Source organism: Nomascus leucogenys, chromosome 3 (assembly GCF_006542625.1).
Source record: "Nomascus leucogenys isolate Asia chromosome 3, Asia_NLE_v1, whole genome shotgun sequence".
Classification (NCBI taxonomy): Eukaryota; Metazoa; Chordata; class Mammalia; order Primates; family Hylobatidae; genus Nomascus; species Nomascus leucogenys.
In genome coordinates, this window is record NC_044383.1 from 39919540 (window position 1) to 39939825 (window position 20286).

The 20286-nt window shown below is 39.9% G+C and overlaps 1 protein-coding gene across 1 annotated transcript in view; it reads right to left on the bottom strand.

Annotated features, from left to right (window-relative positions):
• Window positions 1-2986: 2986 nt before the first annotated feature.
• The window catches only part of PDE6C (phosphodiesterase 6C), a 56131-nt gene continuing 38831 nt past the window's right edge, over window positions 2987-20286 (bottom strand). The window contains exons 16-22 of the mRNA XM_003255234.3: window positions 15254-15354; window positions 12197-12304; window positions 12038-12101; window positions 9080-9154; window positions 8576-8659; window positions 8041-8191; window positions 2987-5860 (exon numbers count right to left, since the gene is read on the bottom strand). Coding sequence (XP_003255282.1) covers window positions 5802-5860; window positions 8041-8191; window positions 8576-8659; window positions 9080-9154; window positions 12038-12101; window positions 12197-12304; window positions 15254-15354 — 642 coding nt within the window. The 3' untranslated portion in view covers window positions 2987-5801. The remainder of the gene's footprint in view (window positions 5861-8040; window positions 8192-8575; window positions 8660-9079; window positions 9155-12037; window positions 12102-12196; window positions 12305-15253; window positions 15355-20286) is intronic.

The following is a 20286-nucleotide window of genomic DNA, read 5'->3' on the forward strand; positions in this document are numbered from 1 at the left end:
GGCTGCTTCCTGCTGAGTGGGGGCGCTGTGGGGAGAGGGCACAGGGAGAACTGTCAGGGTTGTGCATGGGGTACAGTATGAGTATGAGGCCAAGCAATAGGGCGCTATACATGAAGACTTCTTTAGACGTGAAGTCCATGAATGTTCCTTGTCCTCCAGTGCCGTGAGCCAGTTGAGGGGCAGGGATGGGTTGGCGATGAGCCAGCTGTCTGAGCAAAGGGTGTTTAAGAATTGGTAGAATCGGCTTACTGCAGCCATCTGGGGTACTAGGGGTAGAGTTTGGTCTGCCCGAAGAGAAAAGAAGATGGTAGTTAATTTAGGGTGCGAGGGCAGGCCTACCCCCCCCCCCCCAATCCTGGGTATCTGTTGCTGGTCGTTGGCCGTTTAAGAGGTTAGCAGGGTGTGAGACTGTCTCTGGAGTCTGCCATGTCTTCACAAGTCGCTAGGAGCTGGTCGTTTCTGAGGAGAAGCTGGTTAAAGGTTTGGTTAGAGATGGACTCTTTGAGGGAACGGGAAATAGTTATGGTTTGAGTTGGATATGCCCAGGCATTGCTGGGATATATGCCTCCCGTAACTGACTGGCCCCAGACTGGGTCGGCGGGGTTGTCCATTATGTATGGCTCGGGAGGAGGCGTTGTTTTTAGTGGTATAATATAGGAAGGGGGTGTGTTTGTTGATGTGGGAGCCAGACGGCGAAGTGGAACATGTGGAAGAGAGGGTCCCAGCCATTTTCTATCATAGTGAGAATAGGGCTGGGAAGAGGGCCTGCCGGCGGAGGAAAGTGTAAAGATGTGAGAGGCGGAAAGCCAGAGAAGAGGACTTAGGAGATGCATGAGAGCGGGGCGTAAGCAGTTTGGTTCTTCGTGTGGTCCAGGTTGGTAGCCGGTTTCAACTGGTTGAGCGGCGACCGGAAGATGAGGTGGAGGGTGGGGGTATTGGGGGGGTTCATCGGCCGGATCAAAGTCGGGAGCAGAAGGAGAGGTTGGTAGCTTGAGAGCAGCGATAAGGTGTTGTGGCTTGCAAGGGAGGCAGAGGTTGGGTTTGTCCCATAGAAGAAAGAAGCCATGAATGTAGGGGATCTCTGCCCATTTTCCTGTTCGCTCACAATAGTTGTAGAGATCCCAGAGAAGGTTGGGATCAAAGGACCCATAAGTGGGCCATCTGTTTTGGTTGTCTAGGGGGTAGGTGGGCCAGTTTTGAGTGCAAAATTTAATCAGGCATGTAGGTTTGAGATCAGCAGCCAAACCAAGGGCTGATAAGTTATCTAAAAGGCATTGTAAGGGAGAGTCGGCCAGCAGGGATGCAGAGGCTCCCATTGCGGAAGGGAAGGTTTGCGGAAATATATGGCAAAGGGCTGAGTAGGGCGTCCCCTATCAGCCGATTACCATGTCGTGAGTCAGAACTCTCGAGTTGGTCGTCACCAAAACTAAAGGACTGAGAGGCCTGTAAAGGCCGAGGGCCGTGGGCCACCTGGTACCAGGTTTTCGGAGCGAGAAGGGGAAGGGACCTAGGCCTGGTGAGCGAGAAGGAGGAGGAAAGAGCCCTGTTCCCTGTGGGCCGAGTCTGGAATAAGTTTATGGCGGCCTCGCGGGCGGCTGGGATAGGCACCGGCCAACTAATATCGGATACCGGAAGGGGAAACTTACCAAGATGAGGCCGGTGTTGGGTGGAGAGGTCGGCGAACAGGAAAATGAGCGAAGACCGGCTGGGGTCTGGACTGAGCCCGAAAGGGATCGGGGTCCCACCGAGGGGGGTGGGGAGTCCCGATCCGAGTCATGGCACCAATGAAAGAGTAAAGGCAGACCCAGAGCACGCCAAACGCAGTCAAGAGATCTTTATTGGAGGTATCAAGTGGAGAAGGAAGAGAAGAGAGAGAAGAGAAGGAAGAGAAGAGAGAGAGGGCTGCTGGTGTGCTGGGTTTTATATCCCTTGGGCCTACATGGATTGGGCTAGGGGCGGGCCCAAGGGAAGGCGGGAGATGCTTCTTTCTGATTGGCCCTCCTTTGGCGGGTTCAGACAGTGCCCGGTCAAGGAGGGGTGAAGAACTTGGAACCGACCCCATCTTAAGGTACGGCGCCATTTAAGGTACCCCATGTTACCTAACATCTACCACTTAAGAGAGTTTGTTGTAACCAAATTTGACTTCCTAGCCTGTGGATAAGTAAATTATTACCACAGGGAGCCAGTGAGGTCCTAGTAGTCTAAAACAGTTCATGTGTTCACAAAAATTGACTCCCTGGCAGAGATTATGCAATAAGATAATTTAACTGAATAATACTATGTGCATGTATCTTGCCTCAGGTACACTCATGCAAATATGAGTATACCTCTGATATGGTTTGGCTCTGTGTCCCCACCCAAATCTCATCTTGAATGTGTACTCCCATAATTCCCACATGTTATGGGAGGGATCCAGTGAGAGAGAATTTGAATCAAGGGGGTAGTTTCCCCCATACTGTTCTTGTGGTAGTGAATAAGTCTCACGAGATCTGATGGTTTTTATCAGGGGCTTCTGCTTTTGCATCCTTCTCATTTTCTTTTGCCGCTGCCATCATGTAAGAAGTGCCTTTTGCCTCCCACCATGATTCCGAGGCTTTCCCAGCCACGTGGAACTGTAAGTCCAATTAAACCTCTTTTTCTTCCCCAGTCTCCAGTATGTCTTTATCAGCAGTGTGAAAATGGACTAATAGAACTTCTATGCAGAAATATAAAATGTAACTTCTTAACATAAGGTCCTAGTCGCAAGGGTCTATGGAGGTGCTTCAGGAGATCCAAGCCTTTTTAGAATCTATGTGCAAACTTCTGTGTATGTTTTTTGGAGGAAAAGTCCATAAATTTCAAATTTTCAAAAATCAGATTTTCAAAAGGATTTATTGATTTCTGAAAATTAGCAAAGATCTGCTTTTATAAAGAGCAAATAGATGGATAGATATAGGAGAAGATGCTTGACTTGATGAATAAGAGAAAGGACATATAGAAAATTAACTGAACGTAAGCAAGTATTTTATTGAAGATATACTATTTTAAATAACATTTAAACACGGAATGATTGGCAATAAACTGCAAAATAAGTAATTTGGTATCATTTTAAAATGGTTATTATCAGAGATTTTCCTTTTATTAAACAGTTGTTCATTAATTCCACAAATATTTATCAGGCTTCTATTATATGTGAGGCACTGAGCTGGGCATTGCTGTAAAGGAACCATCTAAGGAAGTAATTATGCAGTCATTTCTGAATCTGTTTCAGAAAAGTAAATCAGTGTTGGGTTTATCAATGTTTAACATTGTTTGATAGTCCCCTCACTTCTTGAAGAAATTGTTTTTTTTCACCTCACTACTTGTAGTGTGTAAAAATGAATCTATATTTCTGAGGAAAAAGTGTTTGAAATGTCCAGCAGCAAGACTGATAGTAGTAGTAGAATATATGCAATTAAACATTCTTATGGTAAAAATATGTCCATTGTTCAGTGGTTGTCAGAAAATAAAATTCCTGCAAAATTAAAATTAGGAATTTAACTAGGAAGAATATCTAAAGACCCTTTAAAAATAGATCAGTGTATTTGGTATTTCAAGTAGGTTTATGACATCAGGCTCATTTATAAATTTATATAAAATCACAATACTTAATCCACTCATACACAGTGACAGATAATGGGAGTTATGTTTTTAAGGAGTCTTGAAAAGGCCTCTAACATGATGAGTTTAAAAAGTAATTCTCCTACATACTTGTCTCAAACTTTGCTATAGGGCAGTCAGTGGTGGTCAGCAGACCACTGGTCTGGGGGTGTTGAAGTTAGGCCTTCTTATACTTGCTCTTATGCAGAGTTCATGTGTTTGGCAGACCTTCAGTGGTGGACATCTCTACCCTCAGTACAATTTCTGGTGACTAAGGAGGGGAAGTTGTTTGAGCTGACTGATGTTTTGGGGTCCAAAATTACATAGGGCTAAAGGAATAACGTTTCTTACGTGGTTTTTAAAATAATAGTGATTCTGGAAGTGGAGTTTCAAAATTATTTTAAGCAATGGAAATAAGGGAGCATGCATCACTTAGCTAAGTTGATTACTTTAATAATACTTGAGTGTACATATGACTTACTGTCATACCTTGTGTATATCTGTTGTAACATTTATTCACATATTATTCATTCATATTACTGAGTGCCTACCTTGTGCCAGGCACTGCTCTAGGTGCCAAGATAGAGCTGTGAACAAAACAGACAAAATAGACAAAAATCTTTCCTCATAAATTTTACATTCTAATGTGAGAGAAACAGTCTGACAATTCTAAGTACCTAACTTATAAAAATAAAACAAATGGCGATTCATTTATTGGCTGCTCAAAATTGAACATTATCTTGTCTATTACAAAATATATAGGTTCATTGATCTTCAATTCTTTAGAATATAGATAACTTGTGACAAAAATCTATGATAAAATATATGGCATAACTATATTATTATTCCATTTTCTAATTTTATCTATGATTATAGATAAGTAAAGGAAGAAATCTTAAATTTCTCGAATATCCAGACAGACATATACCATGCAGTCGAAGTAGTTGATTGCCCTTAGTTTCTCTTAACAATTTAATATTTAGAATGCCTGGTAGGTCTATTAATCATTTTTAGAAAGTCATCTTGGTTGAAGTTTTTCCACACTATTTTTGATAACAAGGTTCTTGCATAATCCAATCACATGCTTCTTAATGCATAATATTCATTAGCTGCTTTAACTTGCATTATGATTATCCAGTTAGTATCTTGTGCACTGATAATCTTTTTAATAAAAAGAATAGTTCTGAACTGTAAAAAATTCTTAGTTATACCCAAAATAATTGATTTCAAACTTTGAAGGAGGAGTGTAGGTCAAAGGCATAGTTTTAATAAATTGCCAAAAAATAGTTTGGTCTTCATCATTCTGTTATCACGGGTAAAAGAGACTAGAGATAAGCATTTCAGATGGAATAACATTGAATAAAATGACATCATTATTTTCTGTACCATATTTACAACACTATACATTCTATATTGCATTTACTCTTTTATTAAGACATGTTGAGAGATTTTAGTTTGGGGAGTGGCTTGAGGTATGAATCACAGTTACGAATGTTATGGGTGAATTGTGTCTCCCCCACCCCTCACCCATTTCATATATTTAAGTCCCAATCCCCAGTACCTCAGAATGTGACTGTATTTGGAGATAAGGCCATTAACAAGGTAATTAAGACTAAAATGAGGTCACATGGGTAGGCCCTAATCCAGTCCTACTGGAGTCCTTATAATAAAAGGAGATTAGGACACAGACACACAGAGGGAAGACCATGTGAAGACACAGGGAGAAGATGGCCATCTGCAAACCAAGTTGAGAGGCCTCCCAAGAAACCAACCCTGCCAACTCCTTGATCTTAAACTTCCAGCCCCCAAGACTTTGAGAAAATACATTTCTATTGGTTAAGCACCCAGTCTGTGGTACTTTGTTATAGCAGCCTTAGCAAATAAATACAATGAATGTTTTAAAAAAGAATTTGTGACTAGTTTCAGGATTGCATATTTTTTAATTTAAAATAAATTGGCACCAAAAATGTACCTATTTTTGTCATATTTTGCACTTTTGTTGAACTTTATTTTGCACCTGGGGTTTTTGGGCTAGCAATATATATTTTCTTCATAGTCACAGGGTAGTTTTTCTGAAGATCTTCTTACTCTGTTATTTGATGATTTGTTGAAGTTCTTTTGAATGTTTTCTGGTTTTCTTCAAAGGTAAAATGATATTTGAAGTTTAGACCAGTTAGATTATATTACAACATTAAACATGTTTTGGACTTTTTGTCATCACCACCTCCTGAATCTTCAGCAGCTAGTAAAATCAAGGAAAGCGATATTACTAGGAGTTAGTGGATATATAGTGTTTTTATTCTAACACTCCCATGATAGTAGTGTCAACTTTATAGACTAATTAGTCATTTTAACCTAGCAAGTACTGTGGGTTTAACCATGTAAAAACTTGAAGTAATATTCAGAGTTGGTCCACTCAAAAAATAAAATCTGGGTTAGGTGCAGTGGCTCCTGCCTGTAATCCCAGCACTTTGGGAGGCCGAGGCGGGTGGATCCCTTGAGATTAGGAGTGCAAGACCAGCCTGGTCAGTATGGTGAAACCCTGTCTCTATTAAAAATATAAAAATCAGCTGAGTGTGGTGGCATGTGCCTGTAATCCCAACTACTCAGGAGACTGAGGTGGGAGAATCGCTTGAATCTGGGAGGCACAGGTTGCAATGAACTGAGATCATGCCATTGCACTCCAGCCTGGGTGACAGAGTGAGTGAGACTCCGTCTCAAAAAAATAAATAAATAAAAAACAGAATCTGATCAGTGGTTGGCCAGTTAACATCTTAGTTTCTCACTGAGACAATGCAGTCTGGAAATCTGAGCTTGATGCACAAAACTCCATGCCTGGTGATAGCAAACAATGATCTTAGTCCACAAAGAATTCTCTATGTAGTAGCAAAAAAACTCAGAAGTAAATTTTTATGCAAATAAAATATAGATCCGTATCCAATGTCAGGAGTCACTTAAAGGACCTGATCATCTCTTCATAATAAAGTTGAGAGAAAGGTTAAATCTAATAGTACTAAGAAATACCCTCACCTTTCACTTGCTCGGTAAAAATCACTTATCTTTTTGAAATGCAAATCATATCTTACCTTAAATCTCTCGAATGACCCATGAACATTTTTAGCCCAGCCTTCAAGGCAATACAGTATCTGGCAGCTACCTGCACTACCAGCTTCATATGTACTTTGCACTCTTTGCTCTCTAGACTCCAGCTATATCAGCTTAAAAATTTTTCAATTGCACCAAGCTTATTCCCACTCCAAGCCTTTGTACATATTTTCTTACTCTTCCTCCCTGATGCCTGCTTTCTGTGGTTAGCATAAGCATTCTTGAGGAAAGCCTTCTCCATGCCCCATGTACACACTAGTGCTTTCTTCGAGATCATTAATTGTGCATTGGTTCACAATGTTTAGTTCCCCCACCAAATGGTAAATTGTTCAAGATAAAGGATCCCATCTTTCCCCAGGGCCTGCCTAACACAGGGCTTTATACAGAGAAGACGTCTGATAAATACATAAGTGAATGGATATCAAGGAGTCAAAAACTCCTGCTTTTATTCTGTTGAAGGACATCCTTTGTTAAGAAAAATATTTTCTCCTATGAATTATTTAAAATTTCACTAAATGCAATAGAGCCACCTAAAAGGAACATGTCAGGGCCTTTCCCCATAGAGATGATTTCTTTGTTAAGCGATAACAATTGCTTACAAAACCTTTAGAGTGATAAACTTTCAAGACAGAAATTAGCATTCCACTTTCAAGATGATGCTTGGGCCATTTGATGAATGAATAGTTAATCCTAAGCATTTTAAGAATCCAAAAACAACATTAAACTTGACAAAGTGACTTTAGGAATAGAAATTTCATGCCAGAAAAAATGGCACAGGAATCTCATGCCAGAAAAACATCTCCCAATGTGGAGACATTTGGGAGACCGGCAATTTCAGCCTTACTCTACATGTAGGGCTTCCTTAAGCTGAAGATCTGTAAAACCACCTCATTACATGGAAAAGAATATTAAACTCAGCGAGGTTAAGCAAGCTGCCCAAAGTCTCACAGCTAATGTATAATGGGACAAAAACTTTTCTCTCACCTAACTCTAATCCCCCAGATTCTGTGGTTTACATATTATCCCTAAGCACCTAGTGTTCTGCAGAGGAGCCACCTTCTAGAAGGATGAAGAAGCCTAGCTCCAACCTCTACTTCAACTGGACCGGTCAATTTGATCTGGAGTTATACATAAGATGTTGTCTGTGGCAGGGCCGGGGGGACCTGAAAACCACTAATCGGCCTCTTAAAATGATCAGTCTGCACCAGTAAAGCAGGTTTTCTGTTTCTAGTGACTCTTTATGCCTTTGTCACATGCCATTAAGCTCAGGCTAGCTTCTGGCTACATTACAGGGAGCAAAAACAGAGCCCATCTAACCTTTTTCGGCTCCTCCTTCTTGCTTTTTTGCCTCCTCTTCAATGACCTTCATCTTTGCATCATACTCATCAGCTAGTGATTTCCATTCTACTCTGTTATTCTGAAGACCACTCAGCATAGGTGTGATTTCTTTGTGAAACCGTGAGAACTCCTAAAAAGAATTTTAGGTCAGAAACTACATAAATCATACAGTTAATTTTCAGGATCTTTCATATGCAGAGAATGAGCTGTAAGGAATTGTTACAGCACTCAGAGCTGCTAGGATAAGTTTAACCCCGGGCCTATGAAGTTTGGGAAACAGACACGTGCTGTCTTTCCTGCCTGCCTGAGGAAGTGTTCAATTCGCTCACATCTGAGTTCCCTCCTTTTATTCCAGCCCTGAATGAGATTAGGGTAAAACCTCAAACTGCTTTGGAGAAACAATGACACCCCGATGGCTTTCCATATGGGTGACTTTTAAATTTTGGTGACAGTTTGAAAGAAAAATTCTTATCCAAATGTTTATGTATTTAATTCAAATAATTTGCTTACTTACCTTATATACAAAAGTACAAACAAAATCAATAAATCCAACTTGAAGTTTAGGTAGTTCATCTCTTTTGTTTCTGTCCATCATAGGCTAGAAAGAGAAATAAATCCTTTAAGACAGGTTTCTAAGATGTAGTGAACAAAACAGACTGATTTGTCCTGATAACTTTTTTTTTTTTTTTTTGAGACAGAGTCTCACTCTGTCTCCAGGCTGGGTGCAGTGGCACGATCTCGGCTCACTGCAGCCTTCGCCTTCTGAGTTCAAGTGACTCTCCTGTCTCATCCTCCTGAGTAGCTGGGACTACAGGCATGCACCACCATGGCCAGCTAATTTTTGTATTTTTAGTAGAAACGGGGTTACACCATGTTGGTCAGGATGGTCTCGATCTCTTGACCTCATGATCCGTCCACCTTAGCCTCCCAAAGTGCTGGGATTACAGGTGTGAGCCATCGCGCCCGGCCTGTCCTGATAACTTTTAATAAGTAATACATTTTTATGTCAAGGTCTTACAATGGGTTGTTGCTGCAACACTGTTCTCTCCAGATCTCCTTGTTCCCAAAATTCATTTGCAACCATAAGTGCTACCTGCAAATGAGAAAGGCTTGGTTCACTAAATCCACTTATGAATAGAGAACTTGCATTTTATTAGTACAAGTGACATTTAAGGATAGAGTTTACAGTCAATGCTTGAGGTGCTATCAAACCGTATGCTCTTAAGTTTTAAAAAGAGGTCATTTACAGATTATATTGAAATGGGAAGGGGGAGCTTTTTTCTTACACTTCAGTGTTCTAGGCTTATTCTGGGAGTATCTATCTCCCATTTACTATTGCCACCACTTCTCACCAATGAAAAGGAGAAATAGGAGGATTAAATATTATGCTTCAAGTCCTAACACTTCCCAAGTTGTTCTTTGTCCTATCTGTTAGCATCTAGCATGTCTGTGAATGCACATGTGACATACACCCATTAGTATGTAGCTTTACCTAATTACAGTGTGAGGATATTCCAGCATTAATTTATATCACTAAAAAAAATTTATCAAGTTCGTTGAACACCTGCTAGCTGCCTTTACATTGGCATGAGCCAGGCTTGCCAAGAGGAATAAGGCGTGATCTTTTTCTTTAAAATGTTCACAGTCTAGTGAAGACAGTCATGTATACAATGTGGTAAGTGCTGTAATAATAATAGTGTAAGTGCTATGGGTCAGGGAGAAGGGAGTAAAGAAAAGTTTCATGAAGGAAGGAGGTGGCGTTTATGTTGTATTCTCAAGAACAAGAGTAGTTTTCCAGGAAAAGAGGAGGGGAAGAATATTTGCAGAGATAAAATGGAACGTACAAAGCTTCTGTGAGTGCAGGCTTAGAGTGTGAAGCAATGACATGGGAGAAGGTGATGGGAATTGATGCTGGGAGTGTGAGTTGAGGACAGGCAGTGACGGGCCATGTAAATTTTGCCAGGAAGCTTGAATTTGATTCTCTAGGCCAGTGCTGTTTACTGTTGGAGCCTAGGGTTCCCCTGAAGTGCTCTAGGGCCCAAGAAGGTGGAGGCCAAGAGAGATGAAAGCTAAAGTAGCTTTGCTTTTTTCTCTTTTATAAAGTGATCTTTGGGCAAGTTTTGATGGGAGAAAATAGACTTTACTTCTTTGGGAAAAAACTTGGAAACCTCTGGCAATGGGGAGTATGAGCCTTTTAAGGAGTAGAATGGCTGAGTTGAGCTCTGTGTAGAGACATCCTGGCAGCAAGTCAGAGGATGAGTTGTGGAGTTGATGTGAGCATCTATTAGGAGGCTGCCACCATAGTTCTGTTAAAAGTCAGAACTGCGGTACTAGCAAGGCTGATATAAATGATTTTGAAATGAGGGAGATAAGCTCAAGCAAGACCCCAGGTTTCTAGCTTGGGTGACCTCATCGATAAAGAACAGAGGAAGAAGAGCAGGCGTGTCGAGTTGGAAGGAGAGGAAGTGTTTGGTTTTGGACTTGATGGTGACGGAGTTCAGGACACCCTGCCCCAAAATATTTTAAGGTGACAGAATTTGAGGAAACTAAAGCAGCAGGAAGATCAGTCTCACCTTCCCCCCACCTTCTCCCCTGAAGTAGGTCATAAAACCAGGTAAGGATTTTCTGACCTTCCCCTGAAGCAGATTGTAAGACCTTCATTCAAGAGGTGCCCTCCCTATTCCTGGAGGAAAGGAGCCAAAGACACAAAGATGCCAAGAAGAATCTGAACAAATCGGCCTTGCTAAGCTGCCTCACAATTAGATCATACCCTCTTTGTTGAATTCTGTTTCTCCATGACTATCTAATTCATCCAACCTAGCATAAAACATACAAGTTTAACTGTTTCTTAGGGTCTTTGTTTCCTCACGAAGCCTCCTGTATTACATGTAAAACAAATAAATGTGTATGCTTTTCTCTTGTTAATCTGTCTTTTGTTATAGGGGCCTCAGTCATGAAGCTAGGATGGTTGAGAAATAGATATTTTTTCTCCCCTACACTGAGTTCTAATTATTCTATCTTTTTAAAAAGATACAACCCACTTTTACAGTTAAACCCATTGAATTCTGGGCTCTCTTCTGCTTAGGGGTTTCCCTAGAAATTATTGGAGGAAAAAGGAAGGTTTTTTCATCCGATTAGTAAGAAAGCAAGTGGTAGACTAGTGCCTCCCCAAGGTGGGGGAAGAACTTCTGTGGAAGGCAACCTTAGACATCATCTCACAGTCAGTGCCTTCTTATAATTCACAGCACATTGAAGAAGAGACTGTAGGAGCAAAAACACCCTTGATAGAGGGAAACACTAACGATGCATCCTGATCTTGTTCTGATTTACCTTATTGATATAGTTTGGCTATGTCCCCACACAAAATCTCATCTTGAATTGTAGTTCCCATAATTCCCAATTCATGGGAAGGACCCAGTGGGAGGTAATTGGATCATGGGGACAAATCTTTCCCGTGCTGTTCTAGTGATGTTAAGTAAGTCTCACCAGATCTGATGGTTTTATAAAGGGGAGTTCCCCTGCACGCGCTCTCTCTTGCCTGCCACCACATAAGACATCCCTTTGCTCTTCCTTCATCTTCCACCATGATTGTGAGGCCTCCCCAGCCATGTGGAACTGTGAGTTCATTAAACCTCTTTCCTTTATAAATCACCCAGTCTCGGGTATGTCTTTATTAGCAGCAGCATGAGAACAGGCTAATACACTCCTCTATTTAAAACCTCAGACATTTCTTGGATAATTTTATATAAATTGTTTACAGTGTTTCAGTGTTAAAGAATTCTTTCAAGAAAGCATTTTCCTTCCAAAGTTCCTTCTATTTGCTTTATTCTAGGGCCTAATCAAATTGCCTACTGTCTCACTAATATCTGTAATTTTTCAGGATTCTGAGGTTGCCTAAGATCTTTAGGTAGACATTTACATGGGACCTAGGCAGTACCTGACAGTGTGACAGGAAAGAAAACTTGACTGGACTCACCTGACTTTGTACCTCCCAGGGCTTGGTGATAGCAGACAAGTCACATGCCGTCATCATCATTGCCCTTAGGAAGAAAACAAAAAATTTTAAAATAGAAATAAGTATAAAATAAGTTATTTTTACAAAAAACAAGAGAGAAATATAATTTTAACTACCTACATGATAATCTCTTTTTTGGTTGGATCAACAGTTACATATTTGATGGCTTCTTCTTCCGTTTGCATTTGTTCACAGGCATCAACAATTTTTTGAAACATGGTCCTCTTCCTAGAAAAGATACAGCTGTGAGCAACAATTTTAGCATATGAAAATGGAGAGAAAAAATATCTTAAATACATGCTTTTCAGATTTCATGTTCCCACTTTGCATTGTGATGTCCACATAGCAAAGTCCAGGGTCAGAAGATATGAGAGCAGAGAATGGTGGTATAACTTTGGCTCAGAAAGGGTTTAAGGCAGAAAAAGCACAAACCATAAAGAGAGAGAGAGAAAAAAACAACAACAATAGGTAACTTGGAATACATTACAACGAAAAAGCTACATATAAGGCCGGGTGCAGTGGCTCACATCTATAATCCCAGCACTTTGGGAGACTAAGATGGGAAGATTGCTTGAAGCCAGGAGTTTTAAACCACCCTGGGCAACAAAGCAAGACCCTGTCTCTTTAAAAATGAAAGCAAATAAAAAATTACATATGAGAAAAGAGACCATAACCTAAAAATAAAGGCCCCAAACTATGATAAGATATCACAACACATATAGCCAACAAAAAGTTGGAACCCAAGACACATGGATGTCCAGCTGGTCTCACTGCTAATCAAGAAACTACAAATTTGAACAATATTATCTCACACTCATTATATTAGCAAAATTTTGAATTTGCTGAGTTCAAGAGTACTTCAGATATGGTATTTTTCTTTTTTCTTTCTTTCTTTTTTTTGGGGGGGGACAGAGTCTTGCTCTACCACTCAGGCTGGAGTGGAATGGCTTGATCCTAGCTCACTGGAGCCTTGAACTCCTAGGCTTAAGGGATCTTCCCACTTCAGCCTACCGAGTAGCTGGGACTACAGGCGTGCTCCACCATGCCTGGCTAATTTTTTAATTTTTTTGTAGAGACGGTCTTGCTATGTTCCCCAGGCTGGTCTCAAATTCCTGGCCTCAAGTGATCCTCCTGCCTTGGCCTCCCAAAGTGCTGAGATTACAGGCATGAGCCACCCCACTCAGCTGGAACTCTTGTATACTGTGGGTGGGAGTGCTAACTGGCACAACTTCTCAGGAGTGCAGTTTTGTAATGTAGCATGAAACGGAAGACATGCAAATCCTACAGCATTGTCACTTTTACATTTCTTAGAGAAACTCATATATATACAGGGACATACAAGGTAGCATTGTAGGCAATGGTGAAAAATTAGAAACAATTGAAATGTCTATGAATAGAAGATTGGGTAAATTAATTATGAATATTCAACAGTTGAATACTCTTCAGTTAAAATGGATGCATTGGAGCTCCATTTATTATCAATGATAAATCTTTGAAACAAATGTTGCATGAATAAAGCAAGTTGCAGAAAGATATGTACAGACACGATGATACCACTTATGGACAATTTGAAAACACACAACAGGTCGGGCGAGGTGGCTCACGCCTGTAATCCCAGCATTTTGGCAGGCCGAAGTGGGTGGATCATGAGGTCAGGAGATAGAGACCATCCTGGCCAACATGGTGAAACCCTGTCTCTACTAAAATACAAAAAAAAAAAAAAAAAAAAAAATTAGCCAGGCGTGGTGACACGTGCCTGTAGTCCTAGCTACTCGGGAGGCTGAGGCAGAAGAATCACTTAAACCCAGGAGGCAGAGATTACAGTGAGCTGAGATTGCGCCACTGCACTCCAGCCTGGTGACAGAGTGAGACTCCGTCTCAAAAAAACCAAGAAACCAAACAAAAGAAACAACACACAACAATACCATATAAAAACGTGGATGGAAATGATGAATACACATCAACATCAGATGGTGATATCTTTGTGGAATAAGGGAAGGGATTTTTCATAGTGGAGTAGGGGTGGAATGCCTCAATTGCATCACTAGTTTTTTTCTCCTTATAAAGCAAAATCTGAGGCAAATACGGCAAAATTGCGCATTTGTTAAATCTGGGCTATGGATATTTGGATATCCATTTTATTATTCTTAGTATTTGTCTTCACGTTGAACTATTTAATAATTAAATATTCAGACCCAGTGCAATGGCTCACACCTGTAATGCCAGCACTCTGGGAGGGCGAGTTGGGCAGATCACTTGAGGTCGGGAGTTCAAGACTAGCCTGGCCAACATGGTGAAACCCATCTCTACTAAAAATATAAAAATTAGCCAGACATGGTGGTGGGAGCCTGAAGTCCCAGCTACTCAGGAGGCTGAGGCAGGAGAATCGCTTGAACCTGGGAGGCCGAGAGTGCAGTGACCCGAGGTTGTGCCACTGCACTCCAGCTCAGGTGACAGAGCGAGACCTGTATAATAATATAATAATAATAAATAATAAATATTTAATGAAGAAGGATCAGAAAGGCATAATTTGACAATGCCCAAGCCACTGAATATTTCAATCCTATTACTAGTTCATCTTGTTCTAACCCATTTTCATCAAGCAACTTTATAGTTCACTTATGAGAAAATGTGGAGATACTGGGAGTATCTGGTCTCCTTGGCAATATTACTGTTGTAAATAGGCTGGCTCTCTGTTATGTACAACTCAGTTTTGTAAGTTTGGTTAATGTGTGTCAATGCCACCAAAATTGTTCAGCTCCCAGACTTTGACAGAATTAAATTTCTGAGCCTGAAACATTAAAATACCAGATTCTGGACCGTAGAGAATTCACCTGGACAAAAAGGCACCTTGAGAGGTCTCTTGGCTTCACTCTTTTGGCAAGGCACAAACTTGGCTGCATATTCTGCAATTCAGACTTCTTCGGATAGCAACCTACTTAATATTAGGAGCTTATGTTTTTAAAATATGTTCCCGGGTGTCTAGTAAATTTACTGGCAGGCATCTGTCTTGAAGATACTCTACTTAGTAATCCAAAAGGAGAGCAAATGTGTGTGTGTGTATTTGTGTGTGTGTGTGTGAGAATAAATGCCTTTTAACATTAATGCAACATAATTTATGGAAGGTAAAACCACACAGAGTATAGGGCATTCCACTGTGCAGAGTTATGTACTTACTTGAAATATAAAGCCAGGTCAGTTGCTATTATTGCGACCTCGAACAAATGAATAACTGTTTCAAACTGCCGCTTATTTAGGTTCTGGAAGATGTTTAAACTCTGGAAGATGAAAATTCACAATAAAATGCAATCAATAATTTTGCCTCTGATTGAACAAATGAAACCATGCTAAACAAGAAGAAAATCTAAAAGTCTTTCAACGCTTTTTTATTTGGTTTGTTTTTTGTTTTCCTTCCTTTTTTTTGGCTTGCTTTTAGTTTTTATCTAATGGACTAAGTAAACCCCTCTACTGTACTTTAAGTAAGATAATTTAATTTAAACTATAAAAATAGATACTGTTAGCCAATATTCATGTAATCAGTGTTTAAGTTTTTGGAGTAGATGTTTTCTTCCAGGACCATTAAAATAAATAACAATAGATGAAAAATGAGCTTGTATAAATTGAGGAGCTTTAATAAATAATTTCTGGGAGAATTCCAACTGTCAGACATGTTACTTTATCTACCAGGTAATTTTAGAGTGATCATAAAAACCACTGGTCTTTCAGAAGTTGCAAATTACACTCTTACTCATGTATATGTAAGAAAAAATAATGAAATCCTTCCACGTTATCCTTAAAATGTTTACATGTAATTCTATTTTACCAAGACTTAACTAGACCTTTCTTCAAAGAGTTTCTCATTACATCTCTTCACATATGGATCAGTTTCATTTCTTAGCATTCTAGGAAATGATAATATAGGCCGAGCATGGTGGCTCATGCTTGTAATCCCAGCACTTTGGGAGGCTGAGGTGGGTAGATGGCTTGAGCTCAGGAGTTCAAGACCAGCCTGGGCAATATGGTGAGACTCCTGTCTCTACTAAAAATACAAAAATACAAAAATAGCTGGGTGTGGTGGTGTGTGCCTGGGGTCCCATCTACTCAAGGGGCCAAGGTGGAAGAATTGCTTAACCCTGGGGGCTAGAGGTTGCAGTGAGCTGAGACTGTGCCACTGCACTCCATCTTGGGTGACAGAGCGAGACCCTGTTTCAAAAAAAAAAAGAAAGAAAGAAAATGAGAATATAAAGCTGGGGGTGGTTTCTTAAAGCCCAGTTATTCCAAATAGACCATTTTAGTCATACAGGCCAAATGACAGATACATAGTGATTTTGCCAAATGAATTGGACAGTTACAAAATACAGAAAAATTCCACTGGAAAGAAAGAGGAGATAGTCTATCAATCTATATAAAGAGAGAAGTAGCATAATGCCAAAAACCATACTGGCCTGAACACCAAATAATAACAGTAAACACTTACTTAGTTCTTACTACCTACTAGGCTCTAAGTGCTTTGTGAATATTCTTAATCTCTTCACAACAGACCCCAGCACAGAGAGGTGAAGTAACTTGCCCGAGGTTAAGCAGCTAGAATGTGGCAGAACTGGTGTCTAAACCAGTGCAGCATGGTTCCAGAGTCTGTGCTCCTAATCTCTGCACCACACTACATAACCTCTCAAGAGGGAACCCAGGTTCATTTCCTGGCTTCCCCACTTTGGCAGTCGTACAATCCTAGAGGCTTCACTTAACATCTGTGAGCATTTGTTTTCTCATATGGGCATAGTAACAGCTGCCCTGCCTAACTGCGCAGCACTTAGTCTATGCTCAATTAATATCTGTGGAATGCTGAATCAAATGAAATGAAAACTGGGAATGCATTTTAAAACTAAATTGCTGTTAAAATTTATTGTTGCATCATTATTATTATTATGTAAAGTTATGAGGCTAGCTCCAGGTAAAAATAGAATTGCAAACCTAAGACCAAATATGGCTCAGTCATTTCAGAAGATTGAAATATTAGAAAGCAATCACTGGACAAAAACTCAAGTTTTAGACACTACACTATGCCTTATATAAATCTTCAGTTAAGTCATCTTTTTATAACATTTTCTAGGACAAGAAAAGTGGTGTTTTACAAAGCATATATAAGTAATAGAAAGGAAAATTGTGATTTGTTTTGTCAACATAATGAGTTCATCATAGCAACTATAGTTAAACTTTTAAAATAGCTAGAATGAAGCAATGGGTGTTGACCAGTCTAAATTACGATAAACAAAAGGGAGATTATCTGGATCAAAATCAGTGTTTTTTTTTGAGATGGAGTCTCACTCTGTCACCCAGGCTGGAGTGCAGCGGCACAATCTCGGCTCACTTCAGCCTCTGCCTTCTGGGTTCAAGTGATTCTCCTGCCTCAGCCTCCCGATAGGTTGGATTACAGGCACCCACCACCATGCCCAGCCAATTTTTGTACTTTTTAGTAGAGATGGGATTTCACCATGTTGGTCAGGCTGGTCTCAAACTCCTGACCTCAAGGGATCCGCCCATCTCGGCCTCCCAAAGTGCTGGGATTACAGGCATGAGCCACTGTGCCCAGCCCCAAAATCAATTTCTTACTTGGGACATTTCACAGAAGCATATTGGACATATCAGTCCAGAATCTCTGAACCAAATCTTCTGCATACAGGTTATTTTCAACCTGGTCTGGATTACCAGGGAGGGGAAAAGTAAGTGGGGCCATTTTGATCCCACTTAACCTGCCCCTGATTTTGGAACAATGGTGGCCTTCCTTTTGGACTTGGGGTGATCCAGTGGCATACTGACATCAGGGATTCACTGCCTTTATTTGTTCACTGATGAACATTTCTATGTTCCCAAAGTAATGTTTATTATGTGACTCAGATACATACTTGGCAAATTAATAATATTTGAAGCCAACCTTGATTGCTATACTAGGAAAAAAAGTAGGGGGAGGGGAGGAATGTATGAAAATGCCTTAAACTTTTAGACAAGTTAATATTTATAGCACATTAAATCATTTTAAAAAGCAAAACAGACTGCTGAATTCAGAGAAATAATTCCTTGGGACAGAGACTTCCTCGTCTCTACCAAGTGTCAGATTGTGCAGCATGTATAATCTACAACTAATCAAATCAAATTTATTATGCACCAATTGTTTTAGTGCATATTGCTTAATTTGTAAACCTGGACACTTGTTGCTATTTAATAAATGTGAAAGAAAAAGCTATATATAAAGAAATATATAGAAACATGTGACAAATACTGTTTACTCTGTTATACCTTTTTCCAATCCAAAATAATAAAACAGTTGTATTAAAGTTGACAGATTATCAAAAACTATCTTACTTTGCAAAATGAGTCAATACTGGATTTTTAAAAATTGATATACTGAAGAAAAAGGGCTTATAGTCACCATTTCAGTACCGCTTCCTTTGTATATAGCACTACATGTCTGCATTTCATTCATACCTTTTTCTTCTCACTCATTTTCATTTTTATCTAAAAACATGTACAAGCCTCCTAATTGAAAAACTCTTTCTTAATTCTACATTCTTTTAGATTTTCTCTATTCTCCCTTTCAACCTGAGGTTCTTGAAAGAAGAGCTTCTAATTGACTTATTAAGTTGTGGATATAGATTAATATAAAAGATCCCATTCCTGCTTTTGTATTAGTTGCTAGAAAGCACTTGGCCAAATTTGTGGCCTGTGTCTGATAAACGTTTTGGCCAAATTTGTGGCCCATGTCTGATAAATACAATAAGGTACATGTATGTACCTTATTGTATATATTTTGGGTATGTATGGCCTTTACTATGCTCACCTCATTTTTCTTATTTTTCCATTAGTCCTCATTTTCTTTTTCTTTAGTGTTGTATGTATTCTTCGAAGCTCCATCAAATCCTCTTTGGAACAAAGTGGGACATACAAACACACACACACACGCACACACACACACATACACACAAGTTGGGTTTTTTGTTTAGTAAGTAAACATAGACTCAGTGATCCTTTAATTAGAGCAAGAGATCTCAAGATGTGCCCAGCACACAGGAGAAGCAAGGAATTCATTTCAAGACCTACTTTGACAACACAAAACAACAGCAGGAGTTGTTGGAGAAGTTATGCTGATGTACATTTGTATTGACTTCTGATATTCAATCTCCTAGAACAAACAGATTGCCATAGGTAACAAGAAGTGAAGGAGGGAAGGCAGACAGCAATGGCCAGATCCCAAATAGAAGGCCTGGAGCTTCATGGGCTTTGCTCAATATGAGCTTTACCAACTTCCGGAAAACAAAATCAAAGAGGTGTTGATATGGCTCTGTGTCCCCACCCAAATCTCATCTCGAATTGTAATCCCCAGGTGTTGAGGGAGGAACCTGGAAGGAGGTGATTCAATCGTGGGGGCAGTTCTCCCACGCTGTTCTCGTGATAGTGAGGGAGTTCTCATGAGAGCTGATGGTTTTAAGTGTGCCACTTCGTTGCTCTTTCTCACACACTTTTGCCTGCCACCATGTAAGACATGCCTTGCTTCCCCTTCTCCTTCAGCCATGATTGTAAATTTCCTGAGGCCTACGCAGCAGTGCAGAACTGTGAGTCAATTAAACCTCTTTTCTTTATATATTACCCAGTCTCGGGTAGTATCTTTATAGCAGTGTGAAAACGGACTAATACAGGTGTGTTCCTTAGAATTGGTGAGAGAATGTTTGAGACAACAAATTGGAAGCTGAGGATTTCCCCAGCTCATTCCTGCCCTTCTCCACGGTACTCAGCAGATAGCTGGCTCCATTCAGGGATGAGTAATTTTCAGAGGGGAACAAGTGCAAAACCTATGCATAAAATGACCACAAGAACACAAAATAATCCATAGAGCCAGTGCAGTTCCAACCAAAATACCAACAAATTTGTGTATGTGTGTTTGTAAATTGACAAATCAATTATAAAACTTATATGAAAATGTAGAGTCAATAAGTACTGGACTCAATTAAAAGTTGAATTAAAATAAACAGTAGTGAAAATTACAGAGCAAAATGTAATTTTATAAATATTGATAATGGTAAAAAATAAAAAAATTAATCATATAAAACATATATGGGAAAAATTATACCAATTCCTTCATATTTCATAGAAGGGAGTTAGTAGATACTGTAAAGTTAACACATATAGCTTAAAAATGTCAAACATTAAATGCTCTC